We start from the raw sequence: 16,862 nt of genomic DNA on the forward strand, positions 1-16,862 counted from the left end.
GATGCTAATCCACATTAGTTTGTTTTAGTGGACAGCTGTAATTATGATCCTTTAAAGCAGAATATGGGCTCTTCAGAGAGGGACATAGACCTATTAAAATGCATCACCTCAATGATATAAAGATATAGAGAGAAGTCACAGAGATCATCCTGTCCAGGTTTGTCAGTTCATAGTGCTTCGCTTAATTGCTGGTTTTAATGGAACGCCATGCAGTAAATAAATGCTTCATCACAGTCTCATGCAACAGAAGCTTCTTTTATGTTTGCACCAAAAAACACAATGAACTGCAGTGCAGTCGTTTCTCCCTCTGGTTATTTCAGTTCTACCTTGCACTGACACAGTGAGGTGCCTCTAATTTTCTCTCTCAGCGAGGCGATACTCAAAGATCAGGAGCTGCTATTGATCCATCAGTCAGCTCGTTTGTCGCCAGAAACCCTTGGCTTGGTCATCATCAGGAGTTGCTGTGGTGAAGAAAAACACGAGGAAGCTTTCATTTCATTTCAATGTCCTTGTGAAGAGAGAAGGGAGGTGGAGAGAAAGAATGAGTAAGAAAGAGGGAGCAGATTGCCAGTAAGAGCTTCCGAGTGGGAGGAAGCAGGAGTCGGTTCGAGGGAAATTAAAAACAGAGGACAGGAGGCTGAGGCAGCGTCTCCTCTGAGCTTATTTGACCTGCCATTTACCTGAGTGTACTTGAAGCCTGGCAGACAGAACAGCACTGCTGTCTGATGTGTCCTTCAGCAGTGTCCAGCTAAGGCTTGCCGTGCAAGTTGTAATTAAATTGAGCAGAGTGAAGTTAAATGTGGCAAAATCTGAGTCATCCATCAATATGTCTGATGCTTCGGGGTTATTACAGAAGAAATGGGCTTTCTCTTTCTTTTCAGTAATGGCATTTAAAAGATCATTTCTTTCCTTTTTCATGCAGTATCATATTTACTATCTACAGATATGGATGTACAGTATATGTGAGATAACAGTGCGGTGCCTATCCTAAAGACTGATGCATCACTTTCTGTGTGACTTCATTTTCTGGAAACTTTCCTCTCATCTCTGTTGTTGCAGAACATTTGCTATATATTAGTAGTGTTTTCTTATCAGAGCATGGGTGGGGCTGTTTGTGGAATAGGGTGCCTGTAGATTTGTACTAATGTCTGTGTATGGCCTTTTTCTTGCAGAGCGTCCAGTGAATGCCGACCAGCAAGAGCGGACCTTATTGAAGGGTGTGTTCAGTGTCAGGAAGGGGAAGACACAGCTGCATAAGTGGGCAGAGCGGCAGGTTATTCTCTGCGGCACCTGCTTAATAGTGGCCTCTGTGAAAGATAGCCTGACTGGGAAGATGCACATCCTGCCCCTAGTGGGTGGAAAGGTGAGAGTTCATCAAGCTTGGACAGTCTGAAACGGGGTTCACGTGTCACTCCCCAGGGTGGGGCACATGTAGATACACTACAACAACATGGTAGGAGTAAAAAGCTGGAGGAAGTTGTGGAGAATGTCAACCACTTTATACGTGTCATCAAATGTAATGTGTCTCAGTCATGTGATCTGAAGGCGAAATAGTTGACACAGTGTCACTTTTTAGCTTGAGGCAGCGGATTCATGAGATTACAATGACAAAAGACCAAATGAATGAGTAGTTCACACCATTCAGCGCTGAGACTAAATTAGATTTCCAGAGTAGATCTTTAGTTAAAGTAATAAAGTACTTTTCTCTGATTTTTCTTTGATATTACTGTAATTTTTACTGAGAATATGACTTGCTATTTAGCTTAAGTAACAGTGCTTCATCGATATAATTAAATTTCCTTTGTGGTAGGTGCTGATAGACAAATGGCTCAACTAATCAGAAAGCTTGCCCACTTCAACACTTTCCATCGACAAGGTCCCATATGACTGTGTGGCGCAACATGTAGAACATGTAGAAGTTATCAGAACACAGTTGGATCTCAGAACTTTAAGTTCAAAAGAATTGTATTGTAAAATATTTCCTCACTTCATGTCACTTGAGTCAGTGCTGGATTAGTCTGAGCAAGTAAAACTTGGGGAGTGAGGATGGATGATATGAGTGCAGGAAGGGAAACTGGGCTCAGATTCAGTGACAAAAAAGAAATCAGTGTTGATAATGGACACAATTTTGACTTTAGTATCTTTGCTGGCAGTGTGACCCCAAGCTATTTCTTGTCTCATCACATTTATAAATAAGTAATTTCTTGCATTTTCAGCTTGCAGCATATTCCAAAACAGTTGAGACAGAGGAAGTTTAGTGATAAAGTCTGAAAAACAAACAAAAGCAAAGGAAGTATTGATTTTTATTCTAATAAAAAATTGTCATCATGATTTGGTGCAAGATCAGTAAAAGCCGGAGTCTCTGAGGATTAAAGATGAGCAGAGTATCTCCCAGTTTTTGACAAATGTGTGGGAAAATAATTGAAATATTTTTAAAAAAAATTTTTTCAAGAGTGACTGTCAGGGATTTGGATATTTCTCTTCAGTGGATGATGTCATCAAGCAATTTGAGCGGCTGGAAGAAATTCAGGGTGTGAGAGGGAAGGCCAATCTAAGCAGGACACCTGGAATCTGATTCCTCAGAGGTCATTGCATTAAAAACCATTCTCCATCAACAACTGATATTATCAATTAAATGATTACTGCGGGAAAATTTTTGTTAAGCAAAGATTAGTTTCATTCACAAATATCAGTTAAAATGGCAACAAAGAAGGCTTTTGTTAACTTTGTCCTTTTCTGGCCTCAGAAGAACTTCAACTAGACCAGCACAAAGCAGAAACTTGGATTAACTGGAAGAGATTTTTTTGTTTTGTTTGGGGGGGGGTCTTTATGTGCATCAATGCACCGATAATTAAAAGCACAGCCAGGCTCTGTGATGGTGGAAGGTTGCATTAGAGCTCAAAGCTCATTTCCAGCTCTTATCTGATGGCAGCATTAATGTAGAAATGTTTATTGACATTTTAGAGCAATAATTTCTGCCTTCAGTACATCTTTTCCTGGGACATCCATTTATTTATTAAAAAAAACAAACAAACAAAAAAAACCCCTGCAAAACCACATTCTGCACACATTCCAAAGTGTGCAAATATCAGGCTGACCTGCCTACTGTCCTGACCTGTTTCCACTGGAGAATGTGTGGAAAATGTTTTTAATGAAAAAAAGGATTTAGGGTTGAAAAAAATTATGACAAGCCTAATTTGATGCATGCTCCGTGGCCCTGCTTGAGGAATCAGCTGTTAATACACCCTAATCTGTGGTGAAATTCTTTGTTGACTGAGTTGCACCGTGAAAAATGAAAACAATATGTGTTTTTTATACAAGATAGAAGTTTGTGGAATAAAGAGAAACCTTTTCTTTTAGCACCACGGCATCCAGTCTAATCTACTTATTCAGTAGGTCATCATGAGTACCATCAGATGTGGATGGTGGTGAGGGAGAGGAAGCGATCAGCGAGGGAGACAGGCACAATAACAGCTGATACTGCAAATAGACTTAATAAAACAACAGTATCTGATATATACCACCATCAGCATGGTTTATTGTTTTACTAACATGATGAAAATTATTGACAATGTGTTGTTTTCTCCTAATATTCATCCCTGATGTGTCTCTGTAACTGCATTGAGGTTGAGGAGGTGAAACGGAGGCAACACTGCCTGATGTTCAGCTCAGCCGGCTCACAGGCTCAGACTTACTTTGTCAACTTCGACACACTCGCAGACTACCAGCGATGGCATCGGCAAGCATCAAAAGTAAGCAAAGAGTGTGTATCATGGTCCCCCGTGTCTTCTTTCAGCAGCAGCTTGAGTCCTGCTGGGTATGTACGTGCATCTGTAGCTGTTGAGTCGTGCAGTCAGACACTACCTACCTAAGTGTATCTGATTGGCCCAACAGTACTCTTAGTGTGTGTATTATTTTTCTCTTCTTTTTTTGACATGACTGCTCTCAGCGCTAGAGCTTTGTGTCATATAAGCCGCTGTGGATTAGAAAATGCTATTTCAGTATCAGTGTATTTTTATATGTGTTTTGTACATTGTCTGTATTTCCCTCCTGTTTCTCACAGCCATTTGTTTTCTATCTTAAATTGTTATTTCTGCCTTGCTCTGTTTGCTTTGAGTCTAATATCATCATTAATGATGTGTCACAACTCCTTCCTAAACAGCTGAAGTGAGAGCCTTCACTGAGGCAGAGCCAGCAGACAATTAACCATGGAAGACGAAAGCTAACAGAAAAAAAAGAAAGAAAAAAAAATCCAATTAGTTTCAGATTCATGCTAAGTCCAGGATCTTTCTCTTCCCCGGTGGTATGGATTACTGGGTTAGAGTAGCCTGTTAGCGTGCTGTATTTAGGCTGAGATGTAGACTAAAGGTTTCTATTGAGACAGCGGATCATGACTGATGAAGGTTTTTTGTGCCAGTGTTTATGCTACACTGCATAAATCGTAAGTCTGTGTGTATGTGCATGAGGGAGTCAGCGAGTACATTTGTGCCAGTAAAATGAGCATGCAGGATGAGGCGGAATACTGAAAAGTAAAGGAGTGCATACAGAGCAGGAAATAAGGTTTACCAAACACTGAACAGATAGGAAATTAAACACATAAGTACTAAAGTACTGATCCACTTTGGTGGTTCATTCCCTGAAGCAGCTGGACTTTTACTCCCCATTCATCATTTCTACGTTTTATGTCACTCTCAGAAATATGTGTCACTCTCGGAAATGGGATAAATGGCCTGTATCACACTTTGAAAACATCATAATGCCTCAGCGTTTTTTCAGTTGAGGAAGATTGATGCAGTTTATTTAAAATAAAAATAAATGCCCATTAGTTAAAGAAAAGTAACGTTTGCAAGCCCACAGTCACCGTAAAAGTAAAGATGTAGTTTATGTCTCATGTAGTTATGCATAACGACAGCTTTTCTTGGAATATAGTATTAATCCACAACAGCCTCATGTTCTCTTTTGAGATATAGTTTACAGAAATATATTTCATGTCAATTATCTTCTGCCAGTAAGATTTGATTGATTTATTCTGATTTAATATTTTATAGCACAAATGGCTTTTTTTTTTTTTTTTTTTTTAGCAGAGTAGCTCTGTCTGCATGAGATCTAATTCAGTCAATGAATTTCATCATGTAACCCTCACTCTAGACCAGAGCTTCTCAAACTTTTTGAATGACAACCTGGGAAATGTTTGTGTTCACCCCCACATGACAACTGAGTGATTAATGGTGTGATATATGTAGCCATCCTCTAAATGTGAAGCTGGAAAACTATTAGAGGCTTTGTGAATAAGGAGGATAAGTTTCTGGTGGATTCGGTTCATCGCTGTGACAAGGCATGCACATGCCCAAAATCTGCTTGTTGAGCAAAATCAGACACTTGTCTTCAGTGCTGTAGTAAATATCAGGAAGCAGAGGATTACAGGATAATAATTTTGACATCACATGGTTATAAATTATAAAAAAGAAAAAAAAGCGTTAACTTTTTGTTACATTTTGTTAGATAGCCAAATAAAGACCAAATATTCAAGAAATTGGACGTTTTTATTGGTAAATGTAGGCCATATATTTTTTTTACTATTATTTGACTAAATTATTTTGCGACCCCCATGGGGGTCCTGACCCAGAGTTTGAGAACCACTGCTCTGGAGTAAGGACACCATTTCTCATTCGGCTGTTTGGAAGCCAATAAAATACAAAAGCCCATGTCTTATTTGCACAGACAGGCTGCAGCTGGCCTACCTCCTGTTCAAATCGATGTCTAAACTACCTTTCCCAGACCGGGCTTGTGACATTCTTTTATCCCATGCGCGGTGGGCTTTGTTTGTAGAGTGGCAGTGCTGTTGTTTTTTAATGTTTTTTTTTTGTCTTGATTTGTTGTAGATTTTGTTTGTTTATTTCCAGCCATATTCTGGTCTTTGTTCAGTACATCTCATGAAAATGAAAATAAACCGATAAATTCAGGATTAATTTACATTTTTACATCTGCCTCATGATGCCAAGCTGCTCACAGGCTTTAGAGACAGACTACAGAATCCTGAGATTTTACGTGAAGCAGTAAAATGGGAGTGAGGATTTCAGTGGAGGAATGCCTGACAGATCTACACATTTGTGAAGGAATGGTATAAGTGGTCATATTAGTTTTCTGCCTCTGGTTTTAAAGTCCTTTTAGGAGTTCTTTATCAAATAGTAAATTGTGTACAATTTACAACAGTCTTACCCGGTCAGGCTTAGTAAGTATAAAAAACACCAAGACCTCAGCTGCTACATCCTCATAATTTTTCAGTCACAATGCTTAATTACAATGTAAAAAATGTGAAAATATGTCATATTTCTCTGTTACCCTTTATACACAGAAACTATTTTTTTAAATGGATTGCAGATGAGTTGATTTGTTAGAGATGAGCAATTTTGTCTTTCTGTTAGACCAGTGACGTGATGTCATGCTCTGCTGAGCAGTCGTCCCATTTTCTGCGTTGCTGCACAGTGTGCAGTCTTTTCCTTAATGGTGGAGACTTTCCTCAGACAAGACTGGATGAGCACTGCTAGGTAGCTTGTACTCATGGCTGGACTGCAAACATTGGTGGGGAGACAGAGCAACAATGGTCTTACATTCTTGGCAAGAATTGAATGAGAAACAATTCCCCAGTTCCAACGGAGACTTTAACCACGTTAAAAGTAAAACCAAAGCGTAATCGAAGTAATTCTTACTCATTATGCATTTCCTACTTACAGTGTATTGATAAAGTGCAATGCTGCATTCATGTCTTGAAAGCTTTAACTTGAGACAATGTTAAATATAAAAAATGTTCACTTTGTATCAAAATATCTTTAAATAAAAAGTTGAATATATTAAACTTTAACTAAGACTTATTGCAGAGTTTATAGCAGCTCAAAATAACGTAGCTGCTTTCACCTCATTGTGCTCATTACTTTAAGGCAGCCTGCAGGTATTAGTGTTTCCATTTGTACAACTCACAACATTCAAATGAAAAAGTTCCCCAACATCTTGTGACATTTTCTGCACCTGTCTGTCAATGAGCGCTCGACTGGGGACAGGTGTGTCACATCAGGGAAACACTAAAACCTGCAGGATGGTAGCTCATGAGGACCAGAGTTGGAGACTCCTGCTTTAAGGAAAAGACTGTAATAATAGTGGAGCTTGCATGCAAGTGTGTTTTGAATTGGTCACAAGAAATGACTTTGGTAGAATATGGTAAATTCGCTTCCAGTAATATTTTCCAAGCTGCGCTCTGCAAGGAAGTTGCCACTCCTGTTCAGACGTTATAACCAGACTGTAACTTTAAAGTCTGAGTCAGTAGTTAAAGGAAACTGTGGATGAAGGGGTTTAACTCAAACTGTCTAAAGTCTGTGGGTATTGTATAGATAATGTGGAGCAATGCCTCTTACCTTGTAAACTTGGGTTATGATTACCATTTATAAGAAAGGAGGCTGGAGGTTACTGACCTACAGCAGTCCTTTGCCTTCAGTATAAATGCAGTCCCAAATTAAAAGGAGGTTAAAAATTATGTTCAAGTTATCATCCATGACGTATCACAGTGGGTGAAATTACCAGTGGAAGTTAACTGAGCGTTTGGGAGTTTGGGTTTGAAGAGGGGTTGGAAGCAGCTTTACTGAGAAACTCTGTTGTCGTTGCGTTAAAGTCGTCGATAGGTCCATCCATGCATATTTATATTCATAACTCTGTGTACTTGATATTAACTCAGTTTGGACTACAGACTGTGTCAGTGCTTGTTCTTCCCTTCAGTCTTGTTTTGATTATCAGACAGAATTTGAAGGCATAGCCATGGTCGCTACAAACAAGCACAAATAGATAGATGGATAAATCTTACTTTGGGATAATTTGCCATGCAGATTGATTTAAAGAATGGGCTGCTATGTCTTTGATGGCACATCTTCAGAAATGGTTTAGATCGGAACTGACACTCCCGCTACCAGCTTTTGTATCTTTTTATTGCCATTTGCCATTTTGTGCATTGAAGCAACGTACAGCTTAGTAATGTGGCTCTGACAGAAAAAAGTCTGTTTCTGGTGTGCTGTGAGCTTCAGGTTGTCATTTGGAAAATATGAGATTGGTTAATTGGGCACAGTATTATTTATCAGTCTTATCACTTAAAGTGTCTTTTCTCTCTCATTGTGTCTGTGTGACAATAGGTGGTGTCTCAGACAGTAAGCCTGGTGGACCTGTCCTGCTATAGTCTGGAAACAGTGCCTGAGTATCTATTTTATTGTCAGGATATCACCCATCTCAACCTGCGACACAACTTCATGAGCCTGCAGGGACCTGGAGGTTTGCTCAACCTCCCCAGGTAACCTTCCTGAATTTTATACATTTTCTGAGGACAGGATGCTGGGGTGGGGGTGGGGTGCAATTGCTCTTAACTTGGAAAAACACAGGATTGTGTCCTTATACTTCCAAATAACCAAGATGCCTAATTTTAGTTTAATTTAGCACGTGAAACAAACCTTATGCTTTCTGTGCTTTGTCCGATGACATACTTTATCCTCTCACAGAATTTTACTAAACTAAAATGTATTTTAGACACTCGGGTTTGTATGACAAAGTATTATTGTCATCAAGCAAATTACTGGCAGTCATTTTTGGTTAGGTTTGTAAAAACTCTTATTGTTCAAGTCAAAATAAGTAAAAAAAAACAAAAAAACGTCATCTCTTTAGATGTCTTTTATCTCTGGAATCATTAGTTTTGTATTTTCTGCTATTAAGTTCTTTCTCTGCATCATGTTGTAGTTGTAGCTTAAACAAGTCTTCCATGATCATTCAGTACCCAGCTTTCTACACGGTTAGCTGCTTTTCACATGCTCCAAGCTGTTTATTTATTTTTTTACATATAGCTGTGCAACATCATTGTCAAGCATTGAATAGACACATAAGATGGACACATACGTTGATATGCATTTCTTTGATTTGCTTTAAAAAAAAAAAAAAAAGAGTTCTGTAAATGACCATTCAACTTGGATATGCTTAGCAAAGCAACAAAACAGATGGTTTAAAGATGTTTATTCTCTCTTTAGGTTTTCCCAACTGAAAAGCCTGAACTTATCTCACAACCGTCTGGGTGTTTTTCCGGAGTGTGTGTGTGAGATCCTCTCCCTAACTGAACTCAACCTCTCCTGCAACAGTCTGCACACCATCCCAATGCAGATCGGCAGCCTTCAGAGGTGTGACATGCATACAAAAACGCAATGCTTGCAGAACGAATATACACAGCATATTATATGCACCAATAGTATTACGGACAAAATTCTACATGGTGTTACAACTGTAGAGAAATCTCTGAGACTCTGTCACACTACAAGGTGATCCTGCACAAACAGCCAGAAAACAACAATGTACTCTTAGTTCACCACAGAAACATGGTCAAATAGTTAAACTTACATATATCTCTTTGACATCTTATTGATGCAAAATTTTGCAAACCAAACAATGCATATGACTACAGATGGATGCAAGCCGATATTTTGGTCAGTTTTTTAAGAAAGCAAATCATGCGTGGTTTATGTTTTGTCTCCCTGTAGCCTGCAGACGCTGTCTTTGGATGGGAACCACCTCAACTCCCTGCCTGAGGAGTTGGGTGGCCTGTTTCAGCTCAACAGCCTCGGGCTCTCCTTCAATAACTTCTCTCATATCCCTGCTGTACTGGAGAGGTTAAGTGCAATGGACAAGCTTGCTATGGCCGGGAACAGAGTTGAGGTTTTGGAGCTGTGCACCTTGGTCAGAATGAACCACTTGAGGAATGTTGACCTTCGGTATGTAGATTCCTTGCTGTCTCACTTGTCTAGCTGTTCCTTCTTTCTTATGCTCTTCTCTTATTCAGCCAAGCTCTTTGTGTGATTCAATCACAGCCAGTTGTACAGAAACCAGCTGACAGGTGAAGAACTATTCTGCACTGCCCTCTGCAGTGTTTCTCCTTTTTATTTCTTTTCCCCGACTAACAGAAAGATGAATGCACACACACAATCTCTAGTTCAGTAGCGCAGCTATTCATGGATTTCTCCCTACTCCTCTAAGCTGTCTGTTATTTAACACTTATTTATAGATGCCAGATGTGCTAAGAACAAATGCCTTTTTCAGCATTGTCCTATTTCACACCTACATTTACACCTGGGAGCTGCCCAGCTACAGTCATGTATATTGTATTTTCTGCTATTAGCTGCTCCACGGGAGCAGCTGAGTACTGAATACCTGGCTCAGGGGCACCTCTGCGGCAGATAATAAGGGAATGGAAAGCTCTTCTCTCTGATGTTTTCCTACCGCAACTATTACTTCAACCACAGCCAGATAACAACTCAACCTTGGGAATTGAGTTGTGCTTTGGCAATAGTCGTCTGTATTTGAGGACAAGGGGCATCTGTGATAGTTTAGAGAGTCTGCACTTCCCATAAAACATAAGTTGTTGTTTATTAACATTGCTTATGGCATCACTGTATATCTTTTGTCTTTGCTTAGAAATATGAGTACAAAATGAATGCATTTTATTCAGTTTCCATGCTTTGTGATATTATAAAAATTAACTAAATTTAGCTGCTATTTGATTTTTTTTCTAATGGTTTAGTGTCTTTTTTTTTTTTTAATCCTCTGATCTTTCTCTTAAATGAAGACTGAACGGGCTTCGCTTGGTTAAAAGTGAGAGCCTAGAGGCTGTGAGCCAGGTGACCCAGCTGGACTTACGGGATAACTGCTTGGACTCACTAGACCTAAGCCCTGTCTGCAACCTGGAGACTCTGCACTGCCAACGGAACCAGCTGGGGACACTCACACTCAGTGGTTTCACACTGCGCATGCTTCATGCCAGCAGCAACCGTGAGTCAAATAGAGCGTCAACTAGCTGCTATAATTGGCTCACTGGCCATTTGTCTGCATGTTCAGGCCTTTCTCTGCTACAATAAATTAATCTTTAAAGCACATGTGGAAACAGCCCAGATGTCTTGCTGACAGGTTTTGTCTTTATCTTCCCACAGGCCTTACGACAGTCAACATCTATCCAGTCCCAAATCAACTTACGCACATGGACCTCTCACAGTGAGTTCTTGCTGCGAGTAAGAAGTGCTTCTGGCCTCTGTGGGGTCATAGATGTGTTAAATGGAGGCTCTGATGTCTTGATCTAGTGGTGCACAATGTTAAATGAGTTAAAATTTTGTTTTATGTTAAAACTATCAAATGATCTTAAAGCAAATAGTTTGCAGACTTCATCCATCCAGTGCTGAAGTTGGAAAAGACCTTTTGGTACTTTAGCATAATTCTCAAGGATGAACTACCATGTGCAGCAGTATTTTGCTGTGGATATCTACTTTAGTTATGTTTTCTAAATAGTTTTGTTAGGAAGAAAATGTAAGCATCATCTTTAACTTTAAAAAAAATATAGGCAATCTTTTTCCTTAGGTTAATATAAAAATCTGGTTCTGGAAGGATAATCTGCAGCATGTGACGCCTTGTCCAGGTTTCTGAACGTTCCAGATTAGCCAAAAATTAGCCAGCTTATTCATCGAATAGACTTAGGTTCATAAATAGTCACATAAGACATGTGGTTCAAACCGAGTGTCTTAGATGATGAGAAATTTGAAACAACTGAAATCACGCATGATCAAAAATTGAAATACAATAATTACAAACTGCTAAATTTTTTCGTGCTCCACAGAAATATCATAGTTTTATGATCAAAACCAAGATCAGACTCAAAGTAGTTTATTACCAATCAGCCAACCTGCAACCCAGTTTTATTAGACGGATATAATCATCATTCAGCAAAAACACAGTGATTCCACAAAGGAAAGGAATTGTACTGTAAGCAGTAAACTGCTATGTGTGGTGGACCCAACTTTACTTTAGAAAACTTAGAAAAATGAATCTTTGACTTACACTGTGGGTTTTGTTTCACATGTTAAAGTAAGTTGAAACCTGCACTCAAGTCAAGAAATCAACATGTAAAAATGTGAAGTTTCTGTAAAAAAAAAAAAAAAGTTAATTAAATTAAACTAGTAAAATATTAGTATCCTCCAGCTATTGTCTTTGGGACTGCCACACAGCTGCCTAGACCTGCTTCAGATAAATGGACCATTACCAAACCAGTGAAGAACTTGATGACAAGCAGCCTAAAATATCACTGAATCAGGTGTGTTATAGCAGAAAAACATTGTTCCCAAAGGACCACAGTTAAAGAACACAATTCTGCACTTGACTACATTAAAGCAAAACATCCTAAATGAAGACAACGGCAACGTTTCCTTTTTTTTAAAACAGACATTTTAGTGTCGCTTTACTTCACAGTCTGTAGAGCAGTAGTTAACATGACAGTGGGCGAATGACCTTAAAGAAAAACTGTCAGAAATTACAAAAGTGTTACAAATTATTTTGTAACATTTATTATTTATTTCCTTAAATAAATAAAAATGATTTATTTTCCTTAAATAACCCTCCAGGATATCTGTTTTTTTTTTGTTTTTTTTTTTTTAAATCAACAAAGTACCAGCTCTGCTCTTTTTGAGTGTTGTGTGTCTTTTCTTGTTTGTGTGACTGTGTGTGTTGAGACAGGAACCTCTTGGAGTACCTTCCGGACTGGGTGTGTGACTGCAGAAAAATTGAGATGCTGGATGTCATGCATAACGTCCTGTCAGAGCTTCCTTCCAGGTTAGAAAGCTTCCTTGTCACCATTCCAGAAGAATTGCATGTTTAACGTTAGATATGTCCAATTAATTCATCCTTTTAGCTTAATGCAAGACAAAGTTTACAGTCTACAGAAGTAGAAGATCAGATGTCACATTTCACATGGTCATGCCTTTTAAATGCTCACTCAAACGTCTAACTGCTTTTAAAGTTTTGTTTTTGTAGTGAAGCAAGAGAAAAAGCAAAGCACACATAAAAATTGCGACCAGTTTCTTTGTTGAGGACTACAATGGCGCCGCTGCTCCCACTCCTAACCTCGGCGATGGTATTAGAGGGAGAATAACAAGCCATTGTACTTGAGTTTATAGGCAGCTGAAAAGGTCATTGACCTGCAAACAGTCAGTCTACATTTGCAGATTTTCTGCTGATGAAAACAATTTAAAAATCAGATTTTAAATGAGATTAAATGAAAAATGTTCCAGTGTTAACCAGTTATCCCAGCACAGAACCAGCCTTCTCGATCAGTTTGTTCAGTCTCGTGTTCTGATGTTGCTGCGAAGCTGACTGCACTTTCCACAACAGACTTATAGAAGATATGCAGCGTCTTGATCCAGACATGATCTCAGCTTCCTTAAGAAGTATAAGAGTCTCTGTCCTTTCTTATAGATGCTTCTGTGTTGCATTTTCAGTCTAGTTGGCTGCCTAGCTGAACTTCAAGGTACTTGTATTCCTCCACCCTCTCCATGTTTTCTCCAAGGATACAAACAGTGTTTTGTCAACAATAATCTCTTTAGGTTGTGTTCGAGATGAGATGATTGTTTCCACTCTATCTCACAAATTCACTGACTACTTCTCTGTGCTCGTCTTCTTGTCCATCGCTGACAGGACTCAGTTATAAGGAAGTCTGAGGTGTACAGTGTCATTATATTATATTATTATTAATTATATTATACATGTATAATTTTATATTTTAATAATACAATATTATAATTTGATAATGTTATATTATTAAATAATGAATAATTTATAACATCTTCTATGGCCTCCCAACAGACTGCTCAACAGCTTGAGTTTGCGGAAGCTGCTGGCAGGGAACAATCGCTTGCAGAGAGTGCCTGACCTACTTGACCACGTTCCTCTGGAAGTCCTCGACCTCCAGCACAACAAGCTATCTGAGCTTCCTGACAGTCTCTTTTACAAGGCCTTAAAGTGAGTCCCTAAGCCTCTCCTTTCCTACAGCTTCTTCTATCATTGAGACTTTTTATTCTGTTCTTTGAGTCATTCATCTGCTGACTCCTTTGCGTTAAAACCTTTACCGGCACTGTGCTCCCTGTTAAGACACAGTGGACAGTTACTGTAATTTTGCTAATTGTTTTGAGAAGGAATTATACATTGTACAAAGGGATTGTGCTCAAGATCAATGGGCATTCTAGACTGGAGCATCATTTCCCTGCTTATTTCCTGCGTGGTATAAATCACTTAACACCCATTAGCCATTTAAAGACTGTTGCACTTTACTGTCTCTAATGCAGAGACTGAATGGCTGTGGCTGTTTTGTGCAAAATAGATTTCCTGACATGCTGTATGAGAGCTGCACAACATATAAGGGGCAGTTGTGTGCAGGACTAATAGAAAAAAATTTGGTGCTTTATTCTTATACGACATGGTTAAAAGCCATAAAATGCTAAGATGTCAACATTTATAAAAAGGTTCACACTTCACTGGGTCAGGGACAGGTTTTACTACTCAATAATTACTCAAACACACCAATTACATAAGAATCACTTGCTTTAAAAATCCATGTCCCTGTCTGTGCTGCTTAAGCAATATGTAAATCATTACAACACCTCCACTACTTTATGCTGACAATAATCACATGATCTTAGTATATTTACATCTGTTCTGAAAGGCGCATGAAGGAACCAAAGTAGTTTTTCTTTGGAGAATGACATCCCCAAAATAAGAGAAAAGCTTGATGTAACTAGCTGATAGAAACATATTCTAAGAGATTTGCAACTTTAATTGCTGCAGAAGGTTGCTCTACATATTGTTGACATTTGCACAATTTTGACCAACAAAACTAGAAATAAATCCAGTAAGTTTTAGGGTGCATGCAATGCAATACAACCAGGAAACACCATATAACTAGTAGTGACTAGTTTTGGTTTATGTTGACCTGCTGGCAGGATGGTTGGAGGCAAAAAGCTAAATATTACCTGATGCTGATGTTTGACTAAAATATCTGTGTATCCCTAATTTGAACTATTTTGTGATAAACATGATGGATGTGTCTCAGGTCTTTGTTTCTCTTTAATGTGTTTTCCCTAACAGCCTAAAATACTTAAATGTATCAGCCAACACACTGGAAAGTATTCCTTCCAGCAGCCAAGCAGAGGAGAGCCTCAGCACGCTCCAGGAGCTCTACCTGACAGGAAACAACCTGGATGAGAACTGCGGCGCTGTGTTGGTGGGACATCAGAATCTGCGGATCCTTCACATTGCCTACAACCAGTTACTCTCATTTCCTGCCAGGTATGTCATTTAACCATTAGTCATAATAAAATAAATAAATGGTTTTTATCATGTAAAAGTGTGTTTTTTGTGTCTAATTGCTTGATGGACTGTTTTTTTCAGTTTGTCATTTACAGCTTCTTGAAATTCCCATTTGTTTTTGACTGTTTTGTCTCCAGTAAGCTGAGCAAGCTGGAACTACTGGAGGAGCTAAATTTAAGTGGCAACAAGCTAAAGACCATCCCCTCCACTGTGTCGAGCTGCAAGAGGCTGCACACCCTCATAGCACACACAAATCACATATCCGTCTTCCCAGAGATCCTCAACCTGCCTGAGATCAAGGTCAGTCTATTAAACATTTGGCTTTTGGCTTTCTGTGGAATGTTTTGCTTGCCTCGTTTCTCTAACCTGTGTAGATCAACTAACCTGTGTAGAACCTGGCCTATGGATTACAGCATGCACGTTCCACTCATCTTGCCACACCTGCACCAACTAACCCGTCCCCCACCGATTGATGTCCCCCAGGTCCCTGTTCCTATGTTTTTAGTTCCACCTCTGGCACATATAATACTGGACTTGGATCTTCTGTTCTTATTCTTAATCATCCAATCCCTGTAATCATTACTCAAAGATATAAAACCAGATTCCATCATAGTTCCTCTGCTAACCTCAATAATCTCAGAACTCCTCCAAAGTATCAACAATTCAACCCTACAGTCCATAAGTCATCTGTCACTGTGAACATGGCAGTTTTAAATGTACGTTCCCTTTTTAACAAGTCTTTTATTATCAATGACCTGATTTTAGATAATAAGGTTGATAGCTTATTTTTAACTGAAACATGGCTGGGTACAGATGCACCAGTTATTCTCACTGAGGCCTCACCACCAAATTTTAATTTTTTATTCTCCTTTAGAAGTAACAAGAAAGGTGGTGGTACTGCATCAATAACAAATAGTCTCCTAAATAATAGACAAATACTTTTAGATCAGTACACCACCTTTGAGCATCATGCTTTTGTTTTTAACAGTCCCCCAATCCTCTGCATAACTGTTTACAGACCACCCAAACATGATGCTGCTTTTATCAGTGAATTTTCCAAACTTTTATCAGCAATACATGCCGCCCACAATCTTATCATCATATCTGGTGATTTTAACATACACATGGACAATCCCTCTGATTCAATGACAAAAGGGTTTTTAAGTCTATTAGATTGTTTTAACTTTACACAACATACTAAACAGCCGACTCACAACCGAGGACATAGATTAGATTTAATTATTAGTTATGGCTTGTCAGTTAGTATGTCCTCTATCGTGGATTTAGCCATATCAGACCACTACTGTGTGTTTTTTAACGTCACCAGTTTTAACCAGCAGGGGGCCCCAGTGAGAACCGTTAGGAAACGATGTATTACTTCTGAAGTGGCTGAGAATTTTATTGAAATTTTATACCAAACACCTTCTGAGATCTTACCTGCTTCTTGCGATTCAGTTGTTAATCAGTTTAATAATAGATTAAAATCAGTAATTGATACAGCAGCTCCACTTGTATTAAAAACTGTTAAAACCAAACTGAAGCCACCGTGGAGAACTGAAGAAATAAAAAAGCTGAAACAAAACTGCAGGAGAGCAGAAAGACGATGGAGAAAAACTAAACTTGTAGTGCACTATGAAATCCTGCGTGATCACCTAAGAATCTATAAT

The 16,862-nt window shown here is 38.9% G+C and overlaps 1 protein-coding gene across 1 annotated transcript in view; it reads left to right on the forward strand.

Annotated features, from left to right (window-relative positions):
- The window catches only part of phlpp2 (PH domain and leucine rich repeat protein phosphatase 2), a gene marked incomplete at both ends in the record, with an annotated part of 38,565 nt that overhangs the window by 14,766 nt on the left and 6,937 nt on the right, over positions 1–16,862 (forward strand). The window contains 11 exons of the mRNA XM_079238197.1: positions 1,173–1,363; positions 3,627–3,752; positions 8,175–8,329; positions 9,054–9,200; positions 9,558–9,788; positions 10,640–10,842; positions 11,001–11,061; positions 12,571–12,666; positions 13,696–13,851; positions 14,974–15,174; positions 15,333–15,495. Of these exons, the coding sequence (XP_079094323.1) occupies positions 1,173–1,363; positions 3,627–3,752; positions 8,175–8,329; positions 9,054–9,200; positions 9,558–9,788; positions 10,640–10,842; positions 11,001–11,061; positions 12,571–12,666; positions 13,696–13,851; positions 14,974–15,174; positions 15,333–15,495 (1,730 nt within the window). The remainder of the gene's footprint in view (positions 1–1,172; positions 1,364–3,626; positions 3,753–8,174; positions 8,330–9,053; positions 9,201–9,557; positions 9,789–10,639; positions 10,843–11,000; positions 11,062–12,570; positions 12,667–13,695; positions 13,852–14,973; positions 15,175–15,332; positions 15,496–16,862) is intronic.

This window comes from Telmatherina bonti, assembly GCF_933228915.1.
Source record: "Telmatherina bonti genome assembly, chromosome: 1".
Lineage (NCBI taxonomy): Eukaryota > Metazoa > Chordata > Actinopteri > Atheriniformes > Telmatherinidae > Telmatherina > Telmatherina bonti.